Consider the following 27,210-nt stretch of genomic DNA (forward strand, 5'->3'; position numbering starts at 1 on the left):
GATGGACGGGGAAATCTGAGTGGCTGGAGCATGTAGCCTATTTCATCTTAGGACCCCAGAAAGAATCTGGGAAATTTGATGGTACCTAAAAAAACAGGTATGGAAACAAAAAATCCAGGACAGCTGGAGAAAAGTCACTTTGTCTTTGAGCAGTCCTTATCTCCTGTGTTCTTAAAAAAGTCAAAAGACATTTCCTTTAATTTCTCTTCACAGACTCAGCCCGCCTGTTCTGGCCAGTGCACGCAGCTCAGCTGAGGGGGCAGCCCCTGACTGCACTGCTGTTGTGACTCCCTGGCAGATCTTCCAGGATGCTGATGCCACCCAATGCCCTCCAGTCAGCAATGATGCCTTCCCTCTGCTCATGACCTTCCAGGTCAAAAATGCACCTACAAGCAGAAAGCACAGACACAAGAGCCTAGGATGGTTTTCTTGTCTGCAGGCTTTGGACCGTTGCTCTTGCTGAGCAATTCACTGCAACAGCCATGAGGTAGTCTACCATGAAGAGAAAAAAATGAGGAAAACAAAATGAGACCAGTGCAAAGCCACTGGCCCTTCTACAGACAGAGAATGGCTTTAGAATGGGAATCCAAAGAAATGAGATGTGATGGATGGTCTTGCCTAACATTTCATCGCTAGGTAGTCTTAGTATGTCCATGAACATGAACAATTTGCTAAGAAACACACCATCTGTAACTCAAGCTGGGAACACAAACCACATCAGAATATGAGGGGAAAAAAAGTCATTAAATGCTTTAAAAAGGTCATTCTCACCAAAATAAAAACTGCCACCCTGCCTATAATTTGAAGTGACCAGCACACCTCCAGATTTGCAATCCACTTTAATGAGCATCTTCATACAAATTGTCTTCAAAATACAAGGGGTTAACCTAATTTTCAGCAGTAGATGGTCTAATGAGCAACTCTGCAATAAGAATAAATGCTACTGAGGTGTGTCCATTAAAGATCCGATTCCCTGTTCTGCCTACCATATCGTTATGGCATTATTATTATTATTTTTTGTTAGTCTAATAAGTAAATGTAAGTTCATTATCCAGCCACTGGTTTATTTTGCAGCTGCTTTGCAGGTTATTCACTACATTTGCTTAACTATGAATGGAAGTACAGAGAGCAGAACCCAGAATGCCTGTCCTCTGGCAGCATGGTGTACTGGCCAAGAATAATTACCAGCACCCAATGATGAGACATGTCATATTTCATTTCTGAGCCTATTCACACGAAGATGCCAGTCATTCCAAGTGCTAAACATTTAGGCCTGCAGGCAACAGAAGACAGTAGAGCACCCTTCAACTGCAAGTTTTCACTACACTTGAAGAAACAAAACAGGAACCACTTTCTGGTTATTACTCCCCATTTAGGCAAAACTATTTCAAATGCTCAATGAAAAACATATAACCCAGGGTGGGGTGGGAAGGGGGAGAAGCAGGGTGGGATGTATGGGTCACAGAAATCTCTACTGCAATACCATCCCAATCAAAGACAATGTACAATGGTACGATGTACACAATCAACTCTTTAAGCTCTTCTACCAAACAGAAACTTTTTACAAATGAACCACTTCATTTAAATATGCAGCCTGTATAATCAGACTCTTTGAAGTAGGGAGACAGATGATCAGGATTTGCCTTTTGATCTTTCCAAATTGTTTTACCAAGTAACAACTATGCCTGAAGTCTTTTCTGGAAAACTTTATTAGTGACAATGTTTACAACACTCTTAGAGGCCAAGGTTCTCTTAGTATCACTGTTAAAGAATCTTCCAGAAACTGAATATTACAAAGCACGCTTAGGCTCTGGAAATAATGATGATGAATGTTATGCAAGTCCAATTCAAATTCCTAATCACATGAGCTACAATTTTATTCAATGCTCTGTACATATGCACATTAAAAATAAAAAAAGATGTGCTTTCACGGGATCTGATGGATCCACATAGATCTGTCTTGCTCTTTGTTCATCTTCTTGTACCCAAATCAAGTCAACAGATCTTGCATGAGAACTAGATCACGACAGATCAGGCTCTGAGGCAATCAAAAAACAGGACTTTATCAATAAGGCAGAGACACCTTCACATTTCCAAAAAAGCAGCCAAAGTTGCCTAGTTATAAATTACAGCTGTTCCACTGATTAGCATAATTGCAGTAATAATTTTTCTGAAATTTAAGGCAACTTAAACAACTTTCTGTTCTTAGTGTATGTTACAAAGCACTACGCTCACATTACACATTCCATGCATCTCCTTAAATTATCAGAAACATCCACAGCCACTGTTTTTAGACACCGCATGTGCAAATACACTGTGGTTTTGATATAGACAAAGGAAATGTGAATTTCTTTACCTTCTGTTTTCTGCCCTCAAGAAAAGGAAAATAAAATTTCTTCAATCTTCCTAGCCCATGCTTAACCAGTAAAAAAAGGGAACATAGCCCACTCATAAAAAAATGGTCATTGTCCTCATTTATTGAGGAAGACCTAAAAATCATTAATTGTAAAGTAATGCAGAAATTGTTTTAGAAGTTTGTTTTCAAGCAATTTCTGGGTCAAAAAACCAGTTCTGGGTTCCTCCTCCCCCAGACAGCATATCTGATAAATTCAAGACATTTTTATGCAAATGTTGATGAATAAGCTCACAGTCTTCTTATAGCTGAGAAGTGAAATGATGCACAGGAAGAAAGAAAATGTTGAAGTATGAGTTAACAATTCTGCTGGGGTAGTCTGCTGATATCAGATAGGAAGAGAGAAATTTGCAAAGCCACCATACACTTGAAAATGAAGTCACTACGTGTTCTACTTGTTAAACACATGAATCTGGTCACAGTTAAGAGGGAAAGATAAAATAATGGTGTACACAATTACGCTTAACCCTTTACCAATGCACCATTTCCTCTTACTGCTAGAAGCAGATGGGCAATTGTACAAAGGAATTTGAAACACAAAAGACTTGAGGGCAGTTGTTGCTGCTTAGTTTTCAAGACTACTGCTGTTCAGAGGCGTTTCAGCTTTTATTTTACAGACTGAAGCTATGAGTTAGAATCACTTCTCAGAAGTCAAAGAACAGCAGCATCTAGCATAGAGCAGTTACTTGCCTTTATCTTGTTGTTTTTATCCCCTCCTTTATGTTTTAACGGTTTATTACCACTCTCTAAATTACAGAATGTTTGGCTTTTTTCCTTTGTTTTCTCTCATCCTCTGAAATGGATTTAAAGCATCAATCTATTAAGATAAGGCAATCACAGAAGCTGTAACAAGTGAGGTAGTGCTGTGGGGTCAAGTTTTAAAAAAAACCCCACATTTAAGAACATCTCATTGCATGCGTACAAAAATGTGCTTATGAAAATACACATACTGATTAGTTCAGAAGTGAAGCTCTGGAAGACATTTTGGGTAGTCTGAACTTTTAAGCTACACTTGTGTCTACTTTGGCACCTGCAATAATGTACTTTCATGGATGTCCAATCCCACGCCTACAGAAAGGCGCTTCAGACAACCGCTGAATTTGTTGTTCAGTGTAGCGTGGCTATCAGGCAAACGTTTTTCAGGAGTCTGTATCAATTCTCTGGGCCAGACTCATGCATCCATGATCACAAAGTTGCCTGGTACCTTATTACATACATCTGCATTACTTACATCAGAAAAGATGCATAAATGACTCGCCAAAAACGATCTGGAGCAGGAAGAAAATATGCAGTTAGGGAAAATAAGAGCTTTATCTGTTCCACTTATCAGAAAAGAAAGACAGAGAAATGACTATGCAATACGACTAAGGGACTGTTTTCAACTCTGAACTCAGCATAATGAAAATGAATGGCTTGAAGCACGCAAATTAGAAGTACAAACAATGCACCAACATCTACAACGAAGCTGGTAATCAGTGGGAAATACCACCACCAAACACAGTGGATGTTCCACTTCTAGTACCATTCAGAGCTTTTATAGAAGAAACATGTCTAATACAAACCACTGACACCAAAAATCAAGGAAACTGTGTGACTTAAACCTGTATGCCACCTTCGATCTACACTTGGAGACAAATTCTGCCCTCCTTTGGATACAGTTTCCAATAAACCTACCTGGAACAGCACCTGCATGGAGTTTCTAATCACCATTTGATGATTATGGTCACACTGGTACCTTCTGGACAAAGAAATTCATTAAAGTAGACACCAGCTTGATAGAGCAGGAAGTTGAGAATGAAACTGGACTTGTAAATGTAAACTCAGTACATACTCTACTAAAAAAGTTGTCATTCTCTTGATTCATAATTACCTTTTTTTTCTTTTTCTTAAGAGTTTTATAATACTGATTTAAAGATAAAACCCACCAACCTTCCACACTCCAACCTGTGCCACACTCCAAATGTGGAATCCACTGTTTAAAACAAAACTGAGTATCTCCTTTGCTTAAATTACTGTACCAGTTTTGGTAAAAGGACCTGAAGTTTATGGCTGTGGTTTAGCAGAGTCCAGGAGTACATTTAGCTGCAAAACTTAAGTTACGTACATCATGCTTAAGTGCTCTGCAGAATTAGTTTCTTGTAATACTTTCCTCCTCCACAGCAGAGTTCATGCAATAACTTTGCTGGTTATTGACAAAACAGCATTTGGACATAAGAGACAATTCTTAAACAGCTTTTCCTCCTACAGGCTTTTGAAATTAGTACTTTATTACTTCATACAAGACAGTAAAAATAATAAAAATAATCTGACAACTTTTCATAAAAATTAAAAGGATTTTAAAACAAATCTTATTAAAAAGCCAAAACAAATTTTGCACTTAAAATGAAACTAAAGAAATACTATATATACACACAATTTTTTAATTATAGGTTCTCTATTTGATATCAACAGGCACTCTTCATTCATCATCTGCAAGAAACTAGGTTAGGTCTCCACAGGCCACAGTCAGAGTTATTAAGTAAGTAAATATGCCACTGCTCCTGTGCCCCCCTTTTATTTTCTTGCTTCTTCAGTCTCATCTGGCTCTCTCTCTTGATGCTCTCTTTCCCACCTCATTTCTTTCAACTCTTGTCTGTACTTCCGTTCAATGAACCGTTTCTGATGGGCCATCTGGGGAAAGTTATCTGACACGAGGAGAAATATTTTACATTAATAAACAAACCGGTAACACAGAAAGCCTCCGTTCTTGTTTTTTTGTTTTCTTTTCTTCTTTTAAACTTTGATGAGATTAGCGGTAGGGGGAATATTGTTATTACCATTTTTACTAATTTATTTCTAATAATCCATAGTAAACCAGGGCTGTGTGTCATAAGAGTTTGGTTTCTTTATGATTTCCACATCTGTTTCCCCTGCTACAAAGTAGTGCCAAATCTAATATACTCACAAAAATAAAATATAAAATCCTGGTATAGCATCATGGCTAGGTATTACCTGGATTTTACATTCTGTTCCCTTAGCAACAGGTGGTCGATATTGAAAAACAAATGCGAGACTACTGTCAATGCTGTCAGGGGTTTTTGTCTTGTTCTCACTCCAACTAGTATGAGCCACTGGTTCCAAGCACTGTACAGACATTTCCATTATTATTTTTAGACCACACAGAAGCCACTACCTGCCCCACATTATGGCAGGGTTCCTAATGGGAAAGTAATAGTTTAGCAAAATGGAACGCAGTAAAATCTGTTCCGAAAAAGTTAATACTTGGCTATGTACCAGAATACAGCCTTAGCATAGACTAAGAGCATGGATGAGTGAAGGGTAAAACAGACTAGACGAGGCTCAGGTGATGGAGAAATAGCTAGGGAGATGGATGCTTCTGGTTTCAGACATTTGTCCGTTGGCTGATACACATGTACCCGAGTTAGAACTCAGGCTGTAAAACCAGCTTATATAACTGATCAGCACTGCTCTCAATTCAGCACACAGCTGACAGAATGTGATGTTTTCTGTACGACCAAGGTGCTGACATTCGTCTGTGTGTCTGTGCTGCACAGACCTGCGCTCTCCAGCTGGTCAGAAAATGAAGAGGTGGTAGAATACGTGGTAGCCTGCAGTTGGCAGTAAATCCTGCTGGGATCACACTGAGCTCTGGGATCAGCACAGCACACACCTATCTGTGTCTGAGATGAACACAAAAGGTTACTACACTGACCTTTAAAGCCATAAAGAAATTGGGGAGGTGTCTTGGCAAAGGACTGCTCTCTCTAGCTGGCTACCAAGACAGAATTCAGCTGAGGCTCCTCAGGAAGGAGGTCCCTAGGTACCAAGCGTTTTCCTCCTCTTTCTGGATCTCAGGCAGCACAGATTCATTCAGCCAGAGAACACGGTGCAGAAGCTACATAATCCACAGCAGTTTGTGGTAGAGTAGAATGACTTCCTACCGCTTTGTTTTATCGGCCGGTGAAATTTTTTGCCTTTTATTATATACTGCAGGAATAAAAGGTTTATTCTTCAGTTATTTACAACTTGGGCATAGGAGGGTATATTTATTTAAACCAGAAAGCAATCTAAACAAAAGAAAATTGTTTTTAAATTGCTGCTGTTTTAAAAAACACTGGTGCTTTGTTTAATGGGGTTCTGGGACACTTTGTTGCTCATGTGCACCATAAAATGAAAATCACATTTTCAGCCCCGTGCCTGTAACGTGATTCTTTAAGAACTCTGAAGAACTCAGCCTGGTAGCAACCTGTTTGTTTGTAATTCATTTAAGATTTTGAGAAGGAAATTTATGTAATAAACTCATCATGGCTATCATATATATAAGCAGGTACATTACTTCTACTTCAAGTTAATTACTTATGCATTAAAAAAACCACCACCACCAAAAACTGTCCTCCACAAATATATAATAGAGCAGGTGCCCATAGAGGCTGCTGAGTCTCCATCCCTAAATATGACCAAAACTCAAGTGGGAAGGCACTGAGAAACATGACCTAACTTGAAATTTGGCTCTGTTTTGAGGGGTGGTTGGAGTAGAGACCTCAGAGGTCTATGGTATTCAAACAAATAAGTACGTCAGAAAAGATCTGTGAAGTAGCCGACAGGAGATGAAGCTCACAGCTCTCTGAGCAGCGACATTGTCACAAGAAAAAATACTCAAAAAACCACCCGAGTAACATTTTGCAGATATTCAGTGGAGAAGGGAAGTTACATTTTCCTACCTGTCAAATTTATTGGTGGTGAGAAGTACATGCCTAGCAGCTGTATATAAAAAAAATTCTGAGTTACAGAGTCTTCTGAAAATTTTAAGCCCTGGGATTTCCAGATGCAGAGATAACAGATTAAAAACCTTTGGCATCTGAGGAACTGCATGTCTTTGCTTTGAATCAAATGCAAAAAATGTACCTCCCCACATTCTTCTGAACTGAGAGCTACCACTGCACAAAATGCTTGTAATCTATTTGCTTTCAGTATGTCCACAGCTGGCACTTTAACTCAACTGACCAAAGGTATTTCGTACAAGAGATCTGTATACACTCATTCCTTTCATATCTGAGACTCCATTGCAATGAAGGACTGCTCCCTTGCTGACTACCCTGTGCATAATTTGGAGAGTGCATACACAGATCACTGGATCCCCAGCTGATATAAGCCATTCTTAACAGATAAATATTGACTTATATTGACTTACATCTGCCTATTAGGTTTTAACCTAGTCTACTGTACAATCTGAGATCAAATTTTATTTTCTAAATTGGCAAATGGGAAGTAGTTTTCCTCCTCTCCTAAATTAGAGGATGAGACAACCATAAAGTCAGAGACTAAGCAGTGTTACCCCACTGCATATTTAAGCGTGGAAAATCCCAATGAGACTTCACTGCACAGGTTTCCCTCTAAGTTGCAAACTCTGCAGCTCACCAGCTCCCTTTAAAAAATACCTGTTGGTTTCATATTAATTTCACCTGTGACAAAATTGTTTTGAAAGTACTAAAAGGAAAACCTGCTGTGTAGAAGCAGCATTTACCATACATGTTCAAATGTCATCCCCCACAAAACCTGCACCTCACCTCACTAAAGACCAAGGTTGCAAACTGTAAATTTTGTTACCCAAATATCTTACATTTTTCAAGTGCATCCATTGCAGCTCCCATTTCTGCTTGCTGAATACTGTGAAAGCCAAACAAAAACATGTTACACGAGATCTAAGTTTCACAGAAACTAAATTTTCTTACAAAGCGGTTCACTAGCTACTCTTTGTAATAAAACTCTTTGGATAACCAGTAGCTAGTAATTCCCAGAGCGTCTATCTGCCTTTCCACAAATATGTGAGCAATAGCACTACAGCTCCAGTAGCACATTTTTAAACTTTGATCAATAACACTAACAGAATATTCCAGTCCATTCTTCACTGAAACATTTCCTTTTACTTGAGAGAAAAAAAAAAGGAACAAAATCACAGAGGTGTGAATGCTATGGAACCAACAATCTTTTTATAACCTTGACCAGATTTGGTAGCAGAAAATAAGATAAAGTCTTTGGGGTTCATGGTTGAAGACTTTGCAACTTTAGAAACCATTCTAAAATGCCCAGAAGTAATAACATCAGAAAAAAACACCCCCGAGAGCCTTGCACGCTTAACTTGCTAGCTTAAGCTGGCCAGTAATCCAGTAGCAAAGCCAAACATAAGTCGTCATTTCCTTGAAGCTGTTCTGCAGTTTCTAATCTGAGAGCCACAAATTGGTTACCACGGCTAGCCACCTTGTAGCAAGTTCACCACAAAAGCTTAAGACCCAAAACTATACAGATGTTGAAACCTTCAGGTATTCCTGAGGCAGAAACTTGGAATAGCTTGAAGAAGCCTCAATAGCTTTCCTTTTCTAAGGCCAACCACAGGCATTTCTGTCTCCATGGCTAGTCACTTTGTACTGCCATATCCAAGCTTTAACACCATGCGATTAATTTTTCACTATACCTTGGGCCTTTACCACATCCTATTCTTTCCCCTTTGAAGTAAACGGCTACTGTGTATGTCCTGGCATGAGATGGTCCCACTGTCTGCAAAGTCCTGAAAAAAGAAAGACGTGACTTATTCAAGCAGGAAGTATTAAAAAACAGAATTTTGCAGCACATAAATCACCGAGCTTTCAGTCTGGTCAACCCATACAGTGGAATTAGTGCAAAGCGCACGACAAGGGTTGAAAGAAGCCTATATAAATCACATTAACTCAGAGGTTACCAGTATGGTACACAATAAAAAGTGGAAATTTATATAAAATGCACCTTGTTTATATTGGTTATATTTATTCATCCAAGTTCACTCAGGACCACCACATGAAAATTTACACTTTAACCTATACGCAAAAATGCAAAATATAACACAAACTGCTTAAACACTGTGAAAACACTTGCAATAAAGTCATATAAATTGTGCATAGCTATGCAGTTGCAAATGATCACACCAATATGACTAACGTGTGCACTGAAATTTTAGTCCCTGAGAGCTGTGCAGTTAGCAAGGTTTTAAAAGGACTTTATACTGGACATGGTAGCTCTCTACATACTGAATCATCACAGTACAGAGAAATCTGCCATCAGCTTTGAGAAGTTACAGTTTGTCACAAAACAAACTTTTCATTTGAACTAAAGTCTAGGATATGCATCAGCAACCATCTAAAAAGGAAAAAAGATAATTCCCTAGACGTGCAACAAATTCCTTCTTCCACTGTTTCTTCCTGTTGTCCCAAATCTCTCCCCACCGTCAGCTCAAGTTCTGTCCACTACCTGGGCTTTTTCAAAGGAGCATCAATTTCACATCAATTTTTAAAGTACCTAACTACAGTATTCTGTCTCTATGTGCTATGACAAGAGCAAATAAAACCCGCCCCAAATTTAAATGCAATAGTACTGACTGCAGTGAAACAGATAACCCCAAGAAAAGGAATTTAACAAGACAACAGGAAGATAACAGCATATTACTAGCTCTAAGCTGTACTATAAAAATCAATTTATCATCACAGCAAACCAAAACAAACGTTTGGTACTTGATACTCAGTGGGTTTTACAAGAATTGGGAATTATTGTTTTTATTGTATTCATCTCCCTCACTCAAGACAAAGCTGTGAGCCCTCATTGCAGAGACACTGAGGACTCAGATTTGCAGAGCATCAGTTGCAATGTTAAAGTGGTATTTCTGAAGCGCACTGTTTGTCACTATAACTGAACTGCTACATTTCACTGAAAACTTTATTTCAGTAAATGTGACAAATGCACTTAGACTTTCATTCTTCATACCTTTTTGATATAATAATCCCAACAACACAATCCTTGAACTTTCACAGCCTTTATCTCATCTTTTGGGGGCTAACATTGCACCCTTTCCTACATTAATTGAATGGATATGGTGCAATATACAATCTTAAGTTTTTTACTGTCTCTTTGAAGAGCTAGCTATCTCTTTGAAATAGCTATCATGCTATTTTACAACTAAAAGAGAGAAGGGAGAGATCCATCCCATCCAGCTTCAGGTATCTAACTGAGGTGTACAAGTCAAGAGGTTCATTGCCCTCAGCTTCTCTATCACTAAACAGGACGACATATGTGGGCTAAACTGTGCCAAGAAAACGTCCAAAAGTTGTGCTGCCCTTCAGTGCCTGACTTTGTGGATTAGAAACAAAGCCTATAATCAGGATGTGTAACACAAGGCATTTATTATGTTTGCATAATAACATAAAGCGTAGAGAAACTTCATACTATTACTGAAAATAGAATGGAGATATCTTGACTTCATACCAAAACAGCCATTGTTCCCTTTATTTAATTTGAAATACTGCCATTCCTTACATTAGAAGAAGAACAAATAAAAAATTATGCCAATGAAATGCTCCACTTGAATATAAAAAATGGTATTTTTCCCTTGCAACTGTACAAGGTAAAATGTTTACTAATTCTTCCTTATAATGGCTTAGAACACCTAAAGCTGGGAAAACATTGGTTCAGCATTTTCCATCTTCAGACAAAGAGAGACTGAAGGGCTTGGATAACTACAATAAAACCAGACTATGGGAAAAACATAGGGTGCCTGATCGCATCTTTCTCCATATACAAGAAAGACTGACAATTAGCTTGTATCCATAAGACGTCAGTTCTTACTTGTAAAGAGGAATATCTGGCTCTTTTCCTTCTGTCCGGAGAGTCAGGCAGCACTGCTGAAGCTGGGATTTAGGATCATTCCAATCTTGATTTAAAATAAACTCCTGTAAGAAGTTCACAAAGATGCTTTTATGACTGAGAGATTGTGCTACAAGTCCCAGATGCAGAAATGTGTTAAAACACAGTGGCAGGAAAGTAGGAATCTGACTGATCTTACCTTTAGCCGTGGAAAAAAGCATACATTCATGAAAGTGTGAACATACTCCAAATCTTTGTCAATGTACAGGGCAGCAATAAAGGCTGGGGGAAAAAAAAAAATTGTCACTCATCCAAGAAGAACGTCAATGGTGTGCACTTTTAGAAGCAAGTATCTCTGAGTACTCTAAAGCCGTATTCAATTATGTTTCACAGCAGTGATGTGATGATGGTATTATTATCCTGCATACACAGGGAAAAATAAAGTTGACCAAGAGATTAAGTGACTTACTCAAATCCACTCTGTCATTTGAAGAGCTAGAAAAAACACTCAGCTCCTAATCTCATATTTTAACCAGGAGACCATGGATACTTAAAAATACATCAGCACTGGGTACCATAAAAATTTTTAGATATAAATCACTCCTATTTGTGTTCTATTTCCATTTGTTTAGAGGATCTGTCAAAAGCCAAGGGGTCTGAATAGCTCAAAAAATCTATCAAAATACAAAAGATTAACTTTTTTTGCAGAATATTTATCACTGTTTCCACTTTTTTTGGAAAGAAGGTAGCACAAACTTAGATAAATGGACTAAAATGAATTTAATTTTTATATAGGTTACCCTTTTGTGGAATGACCATTTTGAGACCTCCTAAAATGCAGTCAAATGAACCAGAGAAGTATTTATTTGCTGAGGGAACTACTTTATCTTCCAACAGTGACGAGAACATATTAATGAAACATGGAAACTGCTGTTAAATAGCTCAACTTAGATCACAAGCTTTAACTTCCTAGACATGCTTTTTACCTGGTCATCATGATCCCTCAATTTCTAAGCCTATAACTTTGTATCTGCAATTATGCCTCCTTCTTGCTTTCATACAGACTTCAAAAATCTAGCCTAGTGTTCAAAAATCTGGTTTTCAGAGGTATAGTCAAATTATTATGAAAACCTGAACATACATTTTTAATAGTGATTTGGGGGATTTTTAATGGCTTTCTTCAACAAGCCCCAAGGAAAAAGAAGTTGCATAAGTACTAAGCTATTATAACCAAATTAACTCACATTCCAAGAGATCAGCCAAAGTCTTAGTTCGAAGAGCCACAGGTCTTTTTGTCTTGTCATTAGTGATGGCGAATTCTTGCATACCCAACTCTTCTGCCACCTTGGCCTGTGTCCTGTTGTTCACCAAAGAACTTCTCAACAGCTGCAACAGAATAAAGTTCCACTCAATGGTAACAATTAGCAATACCAAAATATGAAAGGTACGGAGAGTTGGCGAGAAGCTGTTACTCTTATCCTTGTAGCCTCTCACTTCTTGGTTTATTGTGTTTCAGCACACCTCAAATGTGTGTTACACAAACACACATTCGTTCTTTCTACTGCTGGTTTTTCCTTCTGGAAAATAAATTTTATTTATTCTATGGACACATCACTTGCCCAGATATATCTTGTATTTAAAATGCTTGTTTCTGAGCTTCTTTGCAATCACATACCACCTCTTCACCAGTCCTGTACTTCTTCAGCTAATCTGCATTTTTCTAGTTTGCAATACACAGTTATATACATTTTTGCACTACAATGTATAAACACACAATATTCTGGAGTGTATAGAGCAGTCTCCAGTGTCCACCAAATCAGAAATAAATAGGCAGTAATTAAAACAAATGCACATTAAAGCAAGACAGTCTAGTGTTTCAGAACAAGCAGATGAAGAAGCCACTCCATTCCCTTGGTCAGAAAAGAAAATGCATAGCTGGACAGCCTGTATGTACTGTTTGCTTTACTGAGGATAGTATATCCGAGCCAATGCACCCCTGACAAAGACCTGGCTCTAACATTTTCAGTGTTTGACAACGTCCAGCACCCCTGGCCCTCCAACAGAGTTACCTGAAATACTTAAACCTGGCTCAAGGCAGACTGCATAAATAAACAGACCTCTGCCAAAGGTACAATATAGGTTAAAGGAATATTTTGGAATTTTAGAGTTTCATACAATTTTCTGATTCCCTGCTTAAGGTGCGCTTTTTTCCTTTGAATGAAACAGCATTAATTTAAGGACAGTACAGAAGCCAGGAGTGCGAGGGGAAGAATGTCTCTGTTTTCCACTGTTTAAGTGTAATCTACAGTTGAGAAGCTGCATATACATTTTTTTTCCCTTTGTCTTCCATATCACATTTGCTCAGCTTATTAGATCCAAGTTATATGCTACCTGGCTACAGAATGTCAGCTGAGCTTATGAAAATCAAGATTTATTTGCTGTGCTTGATACTTCATCTCTGACAACAGATAAATAAAGAACAGTATGCTCATTTGTTTGGCAATGATGTATGAAGTAGATACTCACAACTTCATAAACTAGGCAGACTGCAGATAGGATTACCTGTCTCCCTAACCTCTGCTTAAACTCATCTTCTACTTGTTCCTTTCCAAAATTCTTCCATTTTATGTCCTTAAGATAAATCAACAGTACTTTCCCCAACAAAATCCTAAGTAGGATATGCAACCTACGAGACAGAAGTGCAGTATCACATGACAAAAATCTGTTTCTTGTAACAGGAGAAGGATCTCTTGCTGTGTTTGAGGAGTGGTTTTTTTTTATGGGACCCATAATCATGATTAGTAGTGCATAAACCAAAGAGCAACATACATGTACACTACATAGTGAATTAGAGATGGAAAAAAAAAACCAAACCCAAACAGTTATCCTTCTAACACTGTGGTTATTAACTTGCTCTGTATTAGGATTCACCTTCTCTACAAGTGGAATCTAGCAAGACATGGTACCTGTGGCTTCCCAGCAACTTTCTTTAGAACTAGTTTCCACTCCAGCAACACACAGCCTGCATCACTGCAGATGCTGTAATGTGTGACAGGTGCTCAACTAGAGTTTAACTCTAATTACAAAGCATTTTTTTTTTTTATTCTTCTAATCTTCATGTAGCATGCTACTACCCACAGCTGTAATGTAAGCCAGCACTGGAGAAGCTGCATCTTCCAACATCCAACAAAATGTCCTCCTCTTTTTTGGCACATCACTTGGACATCTCAAGACAGGTAGAAAAGAGTATGTTCTCCTTTCTTTTTCTTAAATATAGTTAATTTACAAATATCTCTCCACAAGTAAACACTAGACACTGGGAAGCCACTGCCAGTCAAGTAAAATCTTCCCATCTTTAACAAAAATTCTCCTTAACACCACAGAAATCATTCAGCTGATGTTCCATTATTACTTTGAATGTTAACTATGTTCCCAGATGACAGGAGAAACAGCTCAGTGTTTGCTGTTTCTCTTTGGATCCCACATCATCACACTCCTTTCTCACAAGTCTCATTTTGTCTAAGACTATTTTCATTTTCACTGCATGCACACCCCCGGAGCTGAAATTTCATTCTAGGCATTGCCTGCTTCTCCATATCTTTATGTGTTTTCAGCATCCATTCCACTCTAACGTTGTACTTTCCCCTACAAACTTGGATTGTGCAACTTGTTCTACTTACTAACTCACTAATAATTAAGCAACACTGAGACATTCTGATCATTGTTTTGAGTGTTTACACCCATTAAGAGCAACACTTCATGTCCTTCCTGCTAAACAGTTCTTGAAAGATTTACCTTACTACTACAAGACCACTGATGCCTACATTCTTGAAAGTCACCCACAAAGCAAAAAAAAACCCAGCCACCAGTCTTGGATTTCTGCCTTATATTTTTGTTTCTCTGAAGAATTAGTTTGGCAAGATGCTTCCCCTTTTAACTTTCACTTCCAAAGTTTAGGCTTTATCTACTCTGTCTCTTGAACAGTGCAGAACAATCCATGCAAACGTAAATGAAACTTAGGAAATGGTGAAGAAAAATTAAAACTGCTTTTAGTCCGAGAATGTCTTGTAAACAAAAGCTTTAGCTTCTTGTCTTGTAAACAGCTTTAGCCCAAAAGACTCAAAAAGTGCATTCTTGAAAACACATTGCCTGCTAGACTTAGCAATGCCATCCCTTTATTGATTTGAGGAAGTTACTCCAAGTAGCTAAGAAACTTACTGTGCTATTTCCTAATTTTAACTAGAAGATTTGATTAATATTCTTAATACATTTATCGCTTTTTATTCCAGTCAAGACTTGAAAACTAACAAAAATTTAGTAAGCCTAAGAAAACTTCTTCCTCACAAACAAAGCCACAGCTGTCTAGCTGCAGTACTAAATGAATCAATCAGGAAAAACCCTACATACCCTACCACCCTATGTTTAAAGTACTGTAAATTGCAGAAAGTTCCCCAAACTGGGATGTTCAGAGTAAGGGAGGCTGAAAGGCTAAGGTAATCAACAACAGATGACTACAACAGTAGTAAAATTAAATTCAAAAGCTACTACAGGAGCTCCAGATTGAAGACAACGGGAAAACCAAAGTAAAACAGACTGTAAAAACTTCATCAGGAAACATAACCCTGCCTGGCCACAGGTTGAAGACACTAGAAGTCGTGAATAAAAAACATCATGTGATGTGCCTATTTAAAGAAATGGTTTAAGACACCCATCTTTAATCAAGAACTAGTCTTATCTCCCAATTTCATCACTGACATCCTTAAAATTATTGATCCATTTCACAGAACAAAAATTATTGCACTGGGCTCATAAATCACCATTTCCTATTCATTGCAGTGCTCATGACTTAAAATTAACAAAGCCTCATTAAGAGCAGTGGTTGCTGAGGCTTCTTTTATTAATCAAATCCAGAATAATTCACTAGCTGGTCCTATAATTTCAGTCTCCACCCCACTCTTGCTTTTCCAGAGATCATGATTGATGGCAGTCTCACCGTTAAGTGCCCTTCATGATGATCAGGGAAATGTATGAATAAATACTCTGTGGCTACCAACTGCATTATGGAGTCACCCAGGAATTCCATCCTCTGGTTGTGGCCTCTGAAAAGGAAGACATCAATGCAGCAAAATCAATAAGCACTCAGGGAGGAAAAAACAAAACCAGCATGCACACACAAATTAAAATGAAGAGCAACCTCAAAGTGAGCCTTGCTCATTTCCAAACGCATTTAAGACAATTTTCCAGTGTTAACCAGATGAGATGAAAACACAGTTCATTACTGTTTCAGGGAGAAAGCAAATCAGAGTAGCTACGTATAAACACCAATATTAGATCACAGATCTGGGACTAACTGAAGGAGCAGAGCAGTTAACAAAGCTTGTAATGAGATAAGGTCTCTACCTGCAATTTCTTATAAGAAAGTGAAGTAATGAATGCAATGACTTCAATAGAGAAAAAGGTCTGTCCATTCACAAGAAATAAGAGAATCAGGGTCTAAACTCATGTGAGATCCTGGACCAGGCAACGAGTGGTAATGGCTCTACTGTTTGCTTTAAAACAGGGCCTGGCAGCTCTACACACCACAGAACACAAGGGCTGCACTTGGACCAAAGAGCACGATTTTACTTGTTTCCGCTGCCCATATGTACCTCCAAGTATGTTTTGCTACTGTCTCAGAAGTGATGTACAAATATCAGCGATGTAGGAAGCTCAGAAGAAACACCAGCATCGTGCTCTAATGCCTACAGTCTTTCCCACAGTATCCACTACTGACTACTGACAGAGATGGGACACTGAGCCACACAGGCTTGCAAATGTAGCTGCTCTATTCTCTTCTGGAGAACAGATACAGCATCTAGAGTTTGTTTTCAAATACAGCAATCTGTGATACTAACATAAGGATGAGGACTCTTGCTGTGTACTCACAGAGTCAGATGGTTAAAGCCCACTGTCCTCAGAGTGAACGCGCGTGCTAGAAGCCGAACATGAGTAAAGATGACTCCAATAGCCTCCTCAAACTCTGTAAGCTTTTGAAGAACTGGAGAGGTCTCAATGAGTTGCCTGTCAGTATTGGACTCCTGCAGCTGTAAATACAATTCAGTGCAAATAATGACAAACTGACGCCGTTTCAGAACATTTGAGAGAAAAGCAAGCCTTCTGTTAAACAAGGGCAAAGAATACAGTGAACAAGTTGTTCTGTGGGCAGCTGAACTGAGAAAACAGTTTCCTCTGGCTTTTTGTCTCAGATAATTACCACTCAAAGATGCGAGCTCTGATGTATGCTTTTTTAACAGCTGAGGCATTTATAACACATTACTTGTCTCTACATGTGGATAGCATGGGCTACTTATTTGCACAAAACATGTACAATTTTATGTGTCTGAATTTTCTAGTATTATCATATTGTCTTCAACTGAAAAACAGATTAAAAATCACTAGAATAGGGCTGGCAGACTGACAGCACATCAAGATGAGACAAAACACAAATTATTTCTCCCATTTTCCTTCACTATCAAAAATCAAGAATAAATACTTAGCATATGAAATTCGAAAGGGCACAATAACACAAGAAAATTAAAATTATCAGTTTGGGTCAGTATCTTTTCCTATCAGTTTCTTATCTGATGTCTTCGATGCGGTGACACTGTTAAATGGCTTTCTGGAGCTGGGAAATGGCTTAAGCATTTCCTCCAGCCACTCTGGGCATCTCTTTTGTACAGAAAGCTATAAGAGGAAGAATCATCCAGATGAGGATGCCTAAAGGAAAAGTAAGAATAGCAACAGATTTTCAAAATGGTATTAAGATCTCTTCTGGTTTGTTCCTTATCCCTCTTCTGTTAATTATTTACATTCAATTTGCCCCACGCTTGGATGATAACAGTCAGTTTGCAGGTGGAGCTGAGAGTGCTTTTTGCTTCTTCATGCACCATCCTTTATATTTACCTACACAACATTTCACCTGCTTTTTTATTCCACAGTTAGTCACTCTTGCATTCTCGCAATCAGACTGCAATTCTTCAGCATGCTGTTATCCCTGCTACCCTGAATAATTTGGTATTGTCAACAAACTGCCACCTCACTGCTCATCCCCTTCTCTAAGCTGTCGATGCGAACAGCCTGTACTTCAGCAAAGATCCCTAGGGAAATCTGCCACTGATCTCCATCCCTTGTGAGATGTGGTCATTTCACTCCTGCTCTCCATTTCTTATGTTTCAGCCGTTCCTTTAAATCTTGTAAGGACTGACAGTATTCACTGGGGTTGCTTTTTTTTTTTTTTAAAAAAAACACATTTTTAAAAGCCTTTTAGAGTGCTTTTCCAACATCCTCTTAGAAAACCCAGCAGACAGTATCATCTGCATCATCACATGCTTTTTTGTCTCCTCTGAAATCACCTATTCATTTGTGAGGCAGGACTTGTCTTTGCATGTTGACTCTTTAGAAAAAGAGACCACACATACCCAGGTGACCACTAATTAATTTTTTAATCACTATTTTTACTGACTTGACTATTGCCAAATAACAGGTTACAGGTTCCCAGTTCTCTGTATCTTACCCAGACCTTTTGCTGTTTGTTTGTTTGTTTTTTTTCATTGGTATCTCATTTGTCATATTGTTACAGCGGCTTTAAAATTTTTTTAAATACTATTTTTCAGGCTAGCTGCGCCCAAAGGCCAACCTAAGCAGCCTGTGTTTCCCCTACTGGCAAGCAGAGAGCCAGGCTGGTTTCTGGGACATGGAAGAAAATAAATTTTCATCATACAAGTTAAGGTAGTAGCAAAAAATTATAAGCTGCATACACTATCTCCAGTCTCTAAGCGGAGTCCCAGTCTTCTTTGTGAAAGCACAGATAAAAATGTTAAAATAAAGTAAGAGAAAAGAAAGAAATCCAGAGTAAAAAGAATTTTCTTGGGACCTTGTGCTACCATGCAGGACAGCTGTTGCTGAATCTCAAAAGTTCACTTTCCCATTAAGATTCTTTTCTATTTACATTCACAGAGTTAGTCATAAAAACACTTCATGTGCACTGATTTGTTGCTGAAAATTTTGTGTATGTACCCATTGCGAAATCCCCACAAATATACGAGACGTTTCAGATGGAGGACTCAACGTGACCTTCTGCTGGAAGGGTGCACTCATAAAAAGTTTTAAAGGAGTCAAACCGACCGCACGAAACATCAGGGATTTGGTTGGTCAAAAGACACCTCTCAGATGTTCGTATGACCCTCAAAACCTTACTGACTGACTGGATGACAATGTGAATACAGCCATTCTTGCAGCACCACGGCATGCTTGGAACATGCTACCATGTTTGCTGTGATGGCAAGAAGCTACAGTGACCATGACTTGCTCTAGGTCTCCTCCAGAATTCAGTCAGGGAACAATGCTGGGAAATCATTCTCCCAACTTTCAGCCTTGTAAACTAACAGCTTGGGAACTTGTATCCTTCAATACATGGAGGATAAATTAACCTTCAGACACCTTCATAATTTTGGTGTTTACTTGGTATAAAAAGGTACTGGAATCACTGAAACAACCACAGTATCATTGCGTGTGTCCACACGCACACAAAACGACAAAAAAATCAGAATCACACTCATTCCACTCAACTAACGTGCCCTCCTAACTACTAAGGTTTCAGTCTTAATTTCAGGTTAACAAAATATGTATGTAGATTGGTTCTGCACCCTTTTTCCCTCAACTTCAAGAAGATGAACATGAAGCTACCAAAATGTTACCTCTCACTAGATTTAACATATAAGCACAATTATATATCAAACATGAGCTAAGGAAAGGTGAATGACTAATTCTCAGACAGGCAGAGACTCGTTATTTATTAAAAAAAAAACACAAACAACAAACAAACCCAAAACCAAACACAAAGGCAAATATATAGCCTCCTTTGGCTACTTTTTTGCACAATTTCTGAGATGTCATTACAATGGAAACCTATGGAAATGCATCCCTGAAAATAAGAGCTATGAAATTTTTTACAGAAAGAGATACACTTACTTGGAGTGGGTGTAGTGGATAATTAAGCCATACATCCCGCAGGTCCTGCAAATATTGAGAGATGCCTTTAATGCTCAAGGGAGTCATTTAACAAATTCCACAGTACTAAATAAAATGTCATTACTTGAAATACTGAACTATTTCAGATGCTGACTCTGCTTATTGCAAATTCAATAGTGCTGGCAAACTAATTTTTAAAATCATGTATTTGCTGTTCAAACTGCCTGTAGTTCTCCCAATTAGCTTGTCTCAAAGAGGTGGAAAAATCCTCAAACCAAATAAAAAGTGGTTAAAGGAAGGAAAAGATTTGTTTGAGCCTCAGGACTAACTTTATTTGCAAGTACTTCTCAGTAGCAAGTTTGACTTCACCAAAGGCAAGGACTAAAAAAACAGAAAAAAAACCCCAACCACGTTTTCTTCTATTTCATATTGGCTTCTTTCACTACAGGCACCGAGCAGCAAATAAACAGAGTTACAATAGGCTTCAGAATATTTCTAATAAGCTTTATAATTTCACAAAGTCAGAGATTTTCAAGAAAGAAAACACAGTATAATTCATCCCCTCACCACAGCCAAATGTATTGTCCCAGAAGTACGTACTTGTTACTTTCCTTAGCCACTCTATGGGATAAATTCCAGCTAACAGTGATCTAAGATACAGCATGGAAGAATGGATCAGGCTTTATTTATGCAATTGGGTAAACACTGGATGAAATCCCTGTATTTTATTTGAAGATATGTTTTAAAACTTTTAGGGGTGGGACAATTTAACTGATGAAACAAGAACAGTCACTCTACATGTGCATCATTTCCCCAAAAGCGTGCCGCCTGGATCCACAGCACCCATCTCTGTTATTAAAATAGCACTCTGAATGGAAGTCTGCAGGTTTCCCATGCCACCTGCCGCTCCCTGCCTAAGCCAGCCAACCAACAGCACACCTGAGGAAACACCTGAGGAGCCTGCTGTCCTAAAAACACTGCTACGTTCAGTTTCCAGGAACCACATACAACAGGCGTACTCCTATTCATTTGTGACTCTCAGCTAAAACAATGGACAAGAGAGAATGTCTTCAGTTATTTTGAAAATGGAAATCAAATCATACAAATATATAAATACCTTGTCATTGAAGAGTAAACGTCCAAACAATTGTTTTGCTTCTTCTAGGCTCCCCTCTAGATAAACAGCTCCTGCATGAGGGGACCAACATGTCAAAGGTCAATAATGCATTAATACTTGGAAAATTACTAAGCACAGGAAAGTCAAAGATCTCCGCCTTCTTCATTTCCAATAAAATTATTTTTTAAAAGCATGCTTTCTGTAGTACTACCTAATCTCTTGAGAAATTTAAAGCATGTTAAACACCAACATAAATCAATGGTCATAAAATGCACAGAAAAACCTGACATGGTTAAATCAGTGATAAAAAATGATACCGTCAAAGAGCAAAGTTTACACAAATTAGGTTAGAAGCAATCTATTTCTAAAATTTCTAAAAGCAGTTTCCAGTAATCAGCTAACTGTACCACATACGTAGATAGTGCAAGCCATGAAATACATTTCAATAGCTAGTGAATAACTTTCATTTATTCTGTACTTTCAACAACATTACATTCTGCATATAAATGATGTGTCAGGACTATTCCAAAACTCGTCTTCCCAATATCCCAATAATACACTATCTGAACTGGTAAGTGCACCTCTGCATCTCTCAGTTTCTGAAGATTATGGTACTTTTTAACTGCATGTACAGCCCTCGCTAGTCTTCCATTAGCCCCTTTAGTAACAAGCTCTGCAAAACTTGTCAAAGTTGTTATATTTTGCATGCTATATTTTTTGAGTGTACCATAAACACTCTGTATCTGTGCAGGCACTTTATAAATGTAGTATCAACATTTTTTCCTTTGAAACTCTTTACAGGTAGACTTCTGAAAACCTCAAACTAGTTCTTGTAAGCACATCTGTAGAAAAGCAAAGGGAATACACAGCTACATGAGGAAGACAAAGAAAGGGAGTCGATGTTCCCACATACAGGAAGAACGAAGAACTTGGTTTGCTTTGCTGTGTCTTTCCCCCTCACGTTTTCCTTTTAATTCCTCATTAGGTCAACCACTTTCTCTGGACTCTTTGGAGAACAGTTTGGGGGATGATAAGACCATGATGCCAGAGGCACACAGGTCCTTGGCAGCCTACATATACTTCTGGCTATTATTTTTATCACAGGGAAGTACCACCAGACTTTTACAAAGGTTCTCAAGTAGGAGCTCCAGACCCCACATATACTTTTATAGTCCCTTAACTAGCTCCCAGATTTTAGCTATGGCCCTGGCAAAATCTTATTACTCAATTAACTTTGTGAACAACTTTGTATTGGAGGTTAAACAGCAAGCCACTCTCTTAGCAAATCTCAATGCTTGCCAAATAGTCCTCAACATTACATCCTAGACAAGCTGAAATATATGAACAAAGCCACAAATACCTATCTGGTGTTCCTTTGCTGTTTGTTTTTTATTTTTAAATTAAAGATCCAAGTACTCATGGAAAGCAAAATAGTTAAAAAGAAAACACTTATTTCTTGGTAAGATGAAATGCAATTTGGTCCAAGGCAGAACGCATAGAACTATTAACATCTAAGCCAACTATGATCTGTTTTTCAAAACAGACAAAATGCCTCAGGAGCCTGTGCAGCATGTAAAGACCTGGATCGGGGCTAAACCATCCCCACAGCTAGTATCACGTACAGTATGTTTAGATGAATATGAAACCAAATCAGTGAGATTTATCTTGCTTTGTGTATTCAAACAAGTGATGTATTATAAAAACATGCTGTTTAAAATACAGCTTGTGTGGATGTAACAGATCGGATTTCTTCCTTACTGCTTACTTATCTGGTAAATGTGGCCAGGCAGCCTTGATTTCTTCTCCAGCATAAATTTACCAGCTAGCACAGCCAGTCACTACTCAGCATCTTAGTGCCCAACAGTAAGTTTGACACAACTCCCCTTCATCCTCAGCTAAAGGGTTTTGGTAGCTTTATTATACCAGCCATGGCATATTGCCATGATTTTTATTTGTAAGGAAAAGACAAACACTTATTTGTCAAATTTCGTTTTAATTCATAGGAGAAGTTTAGCAGGGCACAGAAGAAGTAGACCGCTGTCTGGGCTGGGAGTGCCGGGTGCATTCAGACAGCAAGCTCCAGAGTTTAAAATGCAGGGCTGAAGTGTGAATCTATAATTTGCAGGTCTGTGCAAGTACTATTGGAAGCAGTGAACCTGCACTTTTCCTGCCAGACCATGGTGACTGAACTGCTCCCGTTGGGTGACTGCAGGCGGCAGGCCATGGTGGCACATGAGAGATGGTGTTCTGCGGTGATGGACAGAAGTGCCACGCCACAACGGCATGAAATGGGTGTGCCTTCAGTGCGTGGCAGGCAGAATATGGAAGATGAGATTTTTCATTCTAATACGCATCTTGCTATACATGTGGCATATATGCAGCAGATGGGAAGAGATAAGGAAAATTTAAACTTTACTATTGGCTACCTTTACTAACACTACTCAAACCAGAACCACGTCTCCTCCATCACAGTCAACATAGCATAAAGACATATTAAAACATAACTGTCTGCATACAGAAATACTCATGCTTTACCTATTAGGGCTTCAAAGCAGTTGGCCATGGCATGGCGGAGATCCGATTCTCTGCAAAGGTCTGGACCATGAGCGTAAAGCATAAATCGATCTAGTTCTAGCTTCTGCAGAATATACGGAAAGAGTCAAAACTATGGTTTTAGAAGTACAAGAGTACAAGTTCTAGTCACTAGAATTTAGAATTCAATTACACTATTTTTATACATCAGCTGCGTTTGGGAGAACTTTAAAGCCTTTCTTCATAGTTTCAGTTCAGACATAGGCCAAAATTAGAGGACTTCATATATGTTTATCAAAGGCACGTAACTAGAGTGGGATAGCATGGGAAAGCTAGGAATTATGAAACCAAATTGTCAAGGGAAGCCACATCAAAACATGTTACTAGTGAGACTCAGGGATGTGTTCAAGAGGAGGGCTGAAGGTGCGACAGAAAAATAGCCTGATACCGGCTGGATGGTACAACATGCTGTTTCTTGCTGGTAGTTTGCCCTCATGTGATTTGCCTTCAGAAATGCTAAAGGGACATTCAAAGGGAGGGGAGTTAACACCGAGGAAAAAGATTTTGCCTACAAGAAGATAAAGTAGAACAGTGAGGAACAAGAACTCTGGTAGACACAATCCACTGAACATCTGGCTTTTCCTCTAGGAATGTCAACAGGTGGCAGCAACAAAAGCCTCTGGGCACTGCAAGCAGAAGAGCGATATTTTAATCCGCAGTGCCACCTAGCCTTCGCTTTCCTTTCAAATGTGCACCATTGACATTCATCTGTTGTTTAAACTACAGTTCTGCTTGCCAGCCAGAAACTCAGGTAGCAAGTCAGATATATAACATAATTTTGCTATACAAATGCAGGCAAGAACTACTAGGTTCTCTTTACATATTCATCTTTTTGACACAAAACTGTTATTGAGATTTTTAAAGAGGAGGTTTGTGCATCTTGAAAAGTTTGTATTAGAATAGGTTCTTCCTAACTGGGTGTAAGTTTCCACTGACTAATTTCTCATTAACTTTCTACTTTATCCTCCTGGTGTATATGTAAGAAGTAAAAGTAGAGATGAAGTGGTTTGAGGTTCATGGTATAGACACATTCCAACTGGAAAAACAAAGTCTTCCATTTTCAGTGAATGAGAGCCTGTTCACTGCTCCAGAACACAGGGAATAACCACTTTCAATGTTCCATTGTGCTTTACAAAGTGCAGGGAGCACTCACTCAAGCCAACATAGAAGTGGAACATTAGTTGTTTAATAATGAATTTAATCTTCTTACAGATTATTGTCATTTGTTCAAGTTAACAGGTGTTGGGGTGTCTCACTGACCTCCAACGGCTTATCACCATTTTGGGGGCTGGCATTCAGCTTTTTTTTCCAACTGTTTCACTTCTCATTTTTTGACCACAACACATTCCAGATTATTTTTAAAATTTCTGCTACAAGGCCCCTTAGAAGCTACATAAATTTATAGTTTGATCTTCAATTAAAATAGCATTCCACATGCACAAGAGAAGTTGAGGAGCTGAGAATATTAAGTAAACTGAATGCAACATGACACTGCAGGGGATAATTAAAGGGGATGAAACCATGAACATCATATAAGATATAGTAGAGGAAAAAAGTGTAAGTTGGGAAATCAGGAATGTACATATTTCTAATATTTACAGTTGTATCTAATACAAATAAATACAATTTAAAAAATGTTGAAATAAATTTTTTTAAAGATTGTCCATGTACAATGATAAGGGCTGTGAACTGACTTTAAGAATATATGAGCTTTTCTGATGCTGTTTTTAAAATAGTAACATCAATTCATGCTTATCTAAATCATTAAAGAAAGCTTTGGACAAAAATGATTTGTGTTCACTCCCTGCCCTATGCCTCTCCTGATAGCTGGGAAAAAGATGGCATGTTAGAAATCACGCAGGTTTTGCCAAAATCTCAGAACTGGATACACTTATTTAAATTACTGCATGAACACAAACAGAGAAGATTAAAAGAACACTTGAAAACTATCAGCAGTACACAGTGGACATGTGTGCATGCATGCGTGGGTGCACAGCTTAATACATTACATCAGTAAGTATCAGACTTTTTAAAAAAACACTCTAACAAAATTAAGTATGAATAACAGAGTAACAAATTACCTATGGAGACTTAATCAACTTTCTATATCATATTCCCACCCTCCAGTGTCATGTAGAAATGTAAAAAGTTCTTCATTCACATAATTAAACAAAATAAGATTCAGAGGCATCTCAGTTTTCCCCAGGAGATAACACAACTTTTTACCAAAAGCCTTTCTAACATATTTCTCTTTCACAGTACATATTGAATCTGAAAATGACTGTGTAGCTTAGGGAACAGACAAAATGATTTTTTCCCCACTTCCTCTACCACGTGCTGCCATGTTCTCCCTACATATTCTATCAGGAAGTCCTTTTATAAACCACCAGTTTGTTTCTCTCTCTTCACTGAATTTCTACTATCAGCTTCATTACTTGTGCAATTTGAAGGTAAATACAGGCACACCTTCAACAGAAGCATCCTGAAAACTTATCCTTCTGCTTGCAAAAACTACTCCTTCTGAAAACATGCTTTGGGGAAAACACTATGTCCTACTTAATCTTTAAAATCTACTTTCAAACTGAAAAGAGTTCCTGTATCTTAAATCTTGTATACAAAACATTATAAAGACACTGATGTTCAAAGCAGGTAGATCCCTCAAGAAGCAATCCATGCACAAAGACTATCCTACCTATGGGTGTCAAATACAGAGATGTGTAAAACTGTACCTTAGCCAACATGGCAAGGTGTTGGTTCTGTACTATGGCAGTGCGGTACGTAGCTAATCCTCCTTCCTCCAGAGTGGGAAACAAGTAGTACAAGTGGACACTGGCAAAACAAAAATCAAATCAGAATCTGTCAGCATATGGTTAAAGACGAACCATGTGTGCCCTCCAGGGAGCCATGCCCTTCCTTCAGCTAGGACCTGAAGGTCTTCATCCCTTGCCAAGGTGGCAACTCAGCTTGAAGTAAGGTAAAGAAAGAAACATTAAAACAATGCTCAATAATATTTGACTGGGTAGCACTAGCAGCAGAGGAGGAAGAGTGCTCTTTCTCTACCGGGCAGCACATGATCTCTAAATCCCTGCAATGACATGCAGTTCCCTCTTCTGAAGGTTTGTGTCTATCAGCAGCAGTGGGTTCAGCAAGGTTGACACCTAGAGGATGCTGAGAAATAAAGCACAAGAGAACTCTCAGCCCTGAGAAACTCCATGCTACAGGTAGTCAGTGCTTTAAGGTGGTACTACCGATTCAGGCCAGACCACTGCTCAGAATACTTGTTTTACAAGTTTCTTACAGGACTTTAACAGATGCTAATGGAGCCGAAGAACGAACTCAACAATCTGTATTTATCAAATGTGTGAAGTCATTAATACCACAGAAAAAAAAAATGTGTAAAAATCACAGGCTT

At 38.5% G+C, this 27,210-nt stretch overlaps 1 protein-coding gene across 2 annotated transcripts in view; it reads right to left on the minus strand.

Moving 5' to 3' along the window:
- Nucleotides 1-4,659: 4,659 nt before the first annotated feature.
- DROSHA (drosha ribonuclease III) overlaps nt 4,660-27,210 on the minus strand; it is a 74,959-nt gene continuing 52,408 nt past the window's right edge. For both annotated transcript variants that reach the window (XM_055704915.1, XM_027799224.2), the window contains 12 exons: nt 26,528-26,627; nt 23,742-23,844; nt 21,207-21,277; nt 20,090-20,134; nt 17,006-17,163; nt 16,074-16,179; nt 12,325-12,466; nt 11,280-11,362; nt 11,063-11,166; nt 8,886-8,978; nt 8,034-8,080; nt 4,660-5,097 (listed from right to left, as the gene is read on the minus strand). In XM_055704915.1, the coding sequence (XP_055560890.1) occupies nt 4,967-5,097; nt 8,034-8,080; nt 8,886-8,978; nt 11,063-11,166; nt 11,280-11,362; nt 12,325-12,466; nt 16,074-16,179; nt 17,006-17,163; nt 20,090-20,134; nt 21,207-21,277; nt 23,742-23,844; nt 26,528-26,627 (1,183 nt within the window). In that variant the 3' untranslated portion in view covers nt 4,660-4,966. The remainder of the gene's footprint in view (nt 5,098-8,033; nt 8,081-8,885; nt 8,979-11,062; nt 11,167-11,279; nt 11,363-12,324; nt 12,467-16,073; nt 16,180-17,005; nt 17,164-20,089; nt 20,135-21,206; nt 21,278-23,741; nt 23,845-26,527; nt 26,628-27,210) is intronic.

The sequence above is a fragment of the Falco cherrug genome, chromosome 3 (assembly GCF_023634085.1).
Source record: "Falco cherrug isolate bFalChe1 chromosome 3, bFalChe1.pri, whole genome shotgun sequence".
Lineage (NCBI taxonomy): Eukaryota > Metazoa > Chordata > Aves > Falconiformes > Falconidae > Falco > Falco cherrug.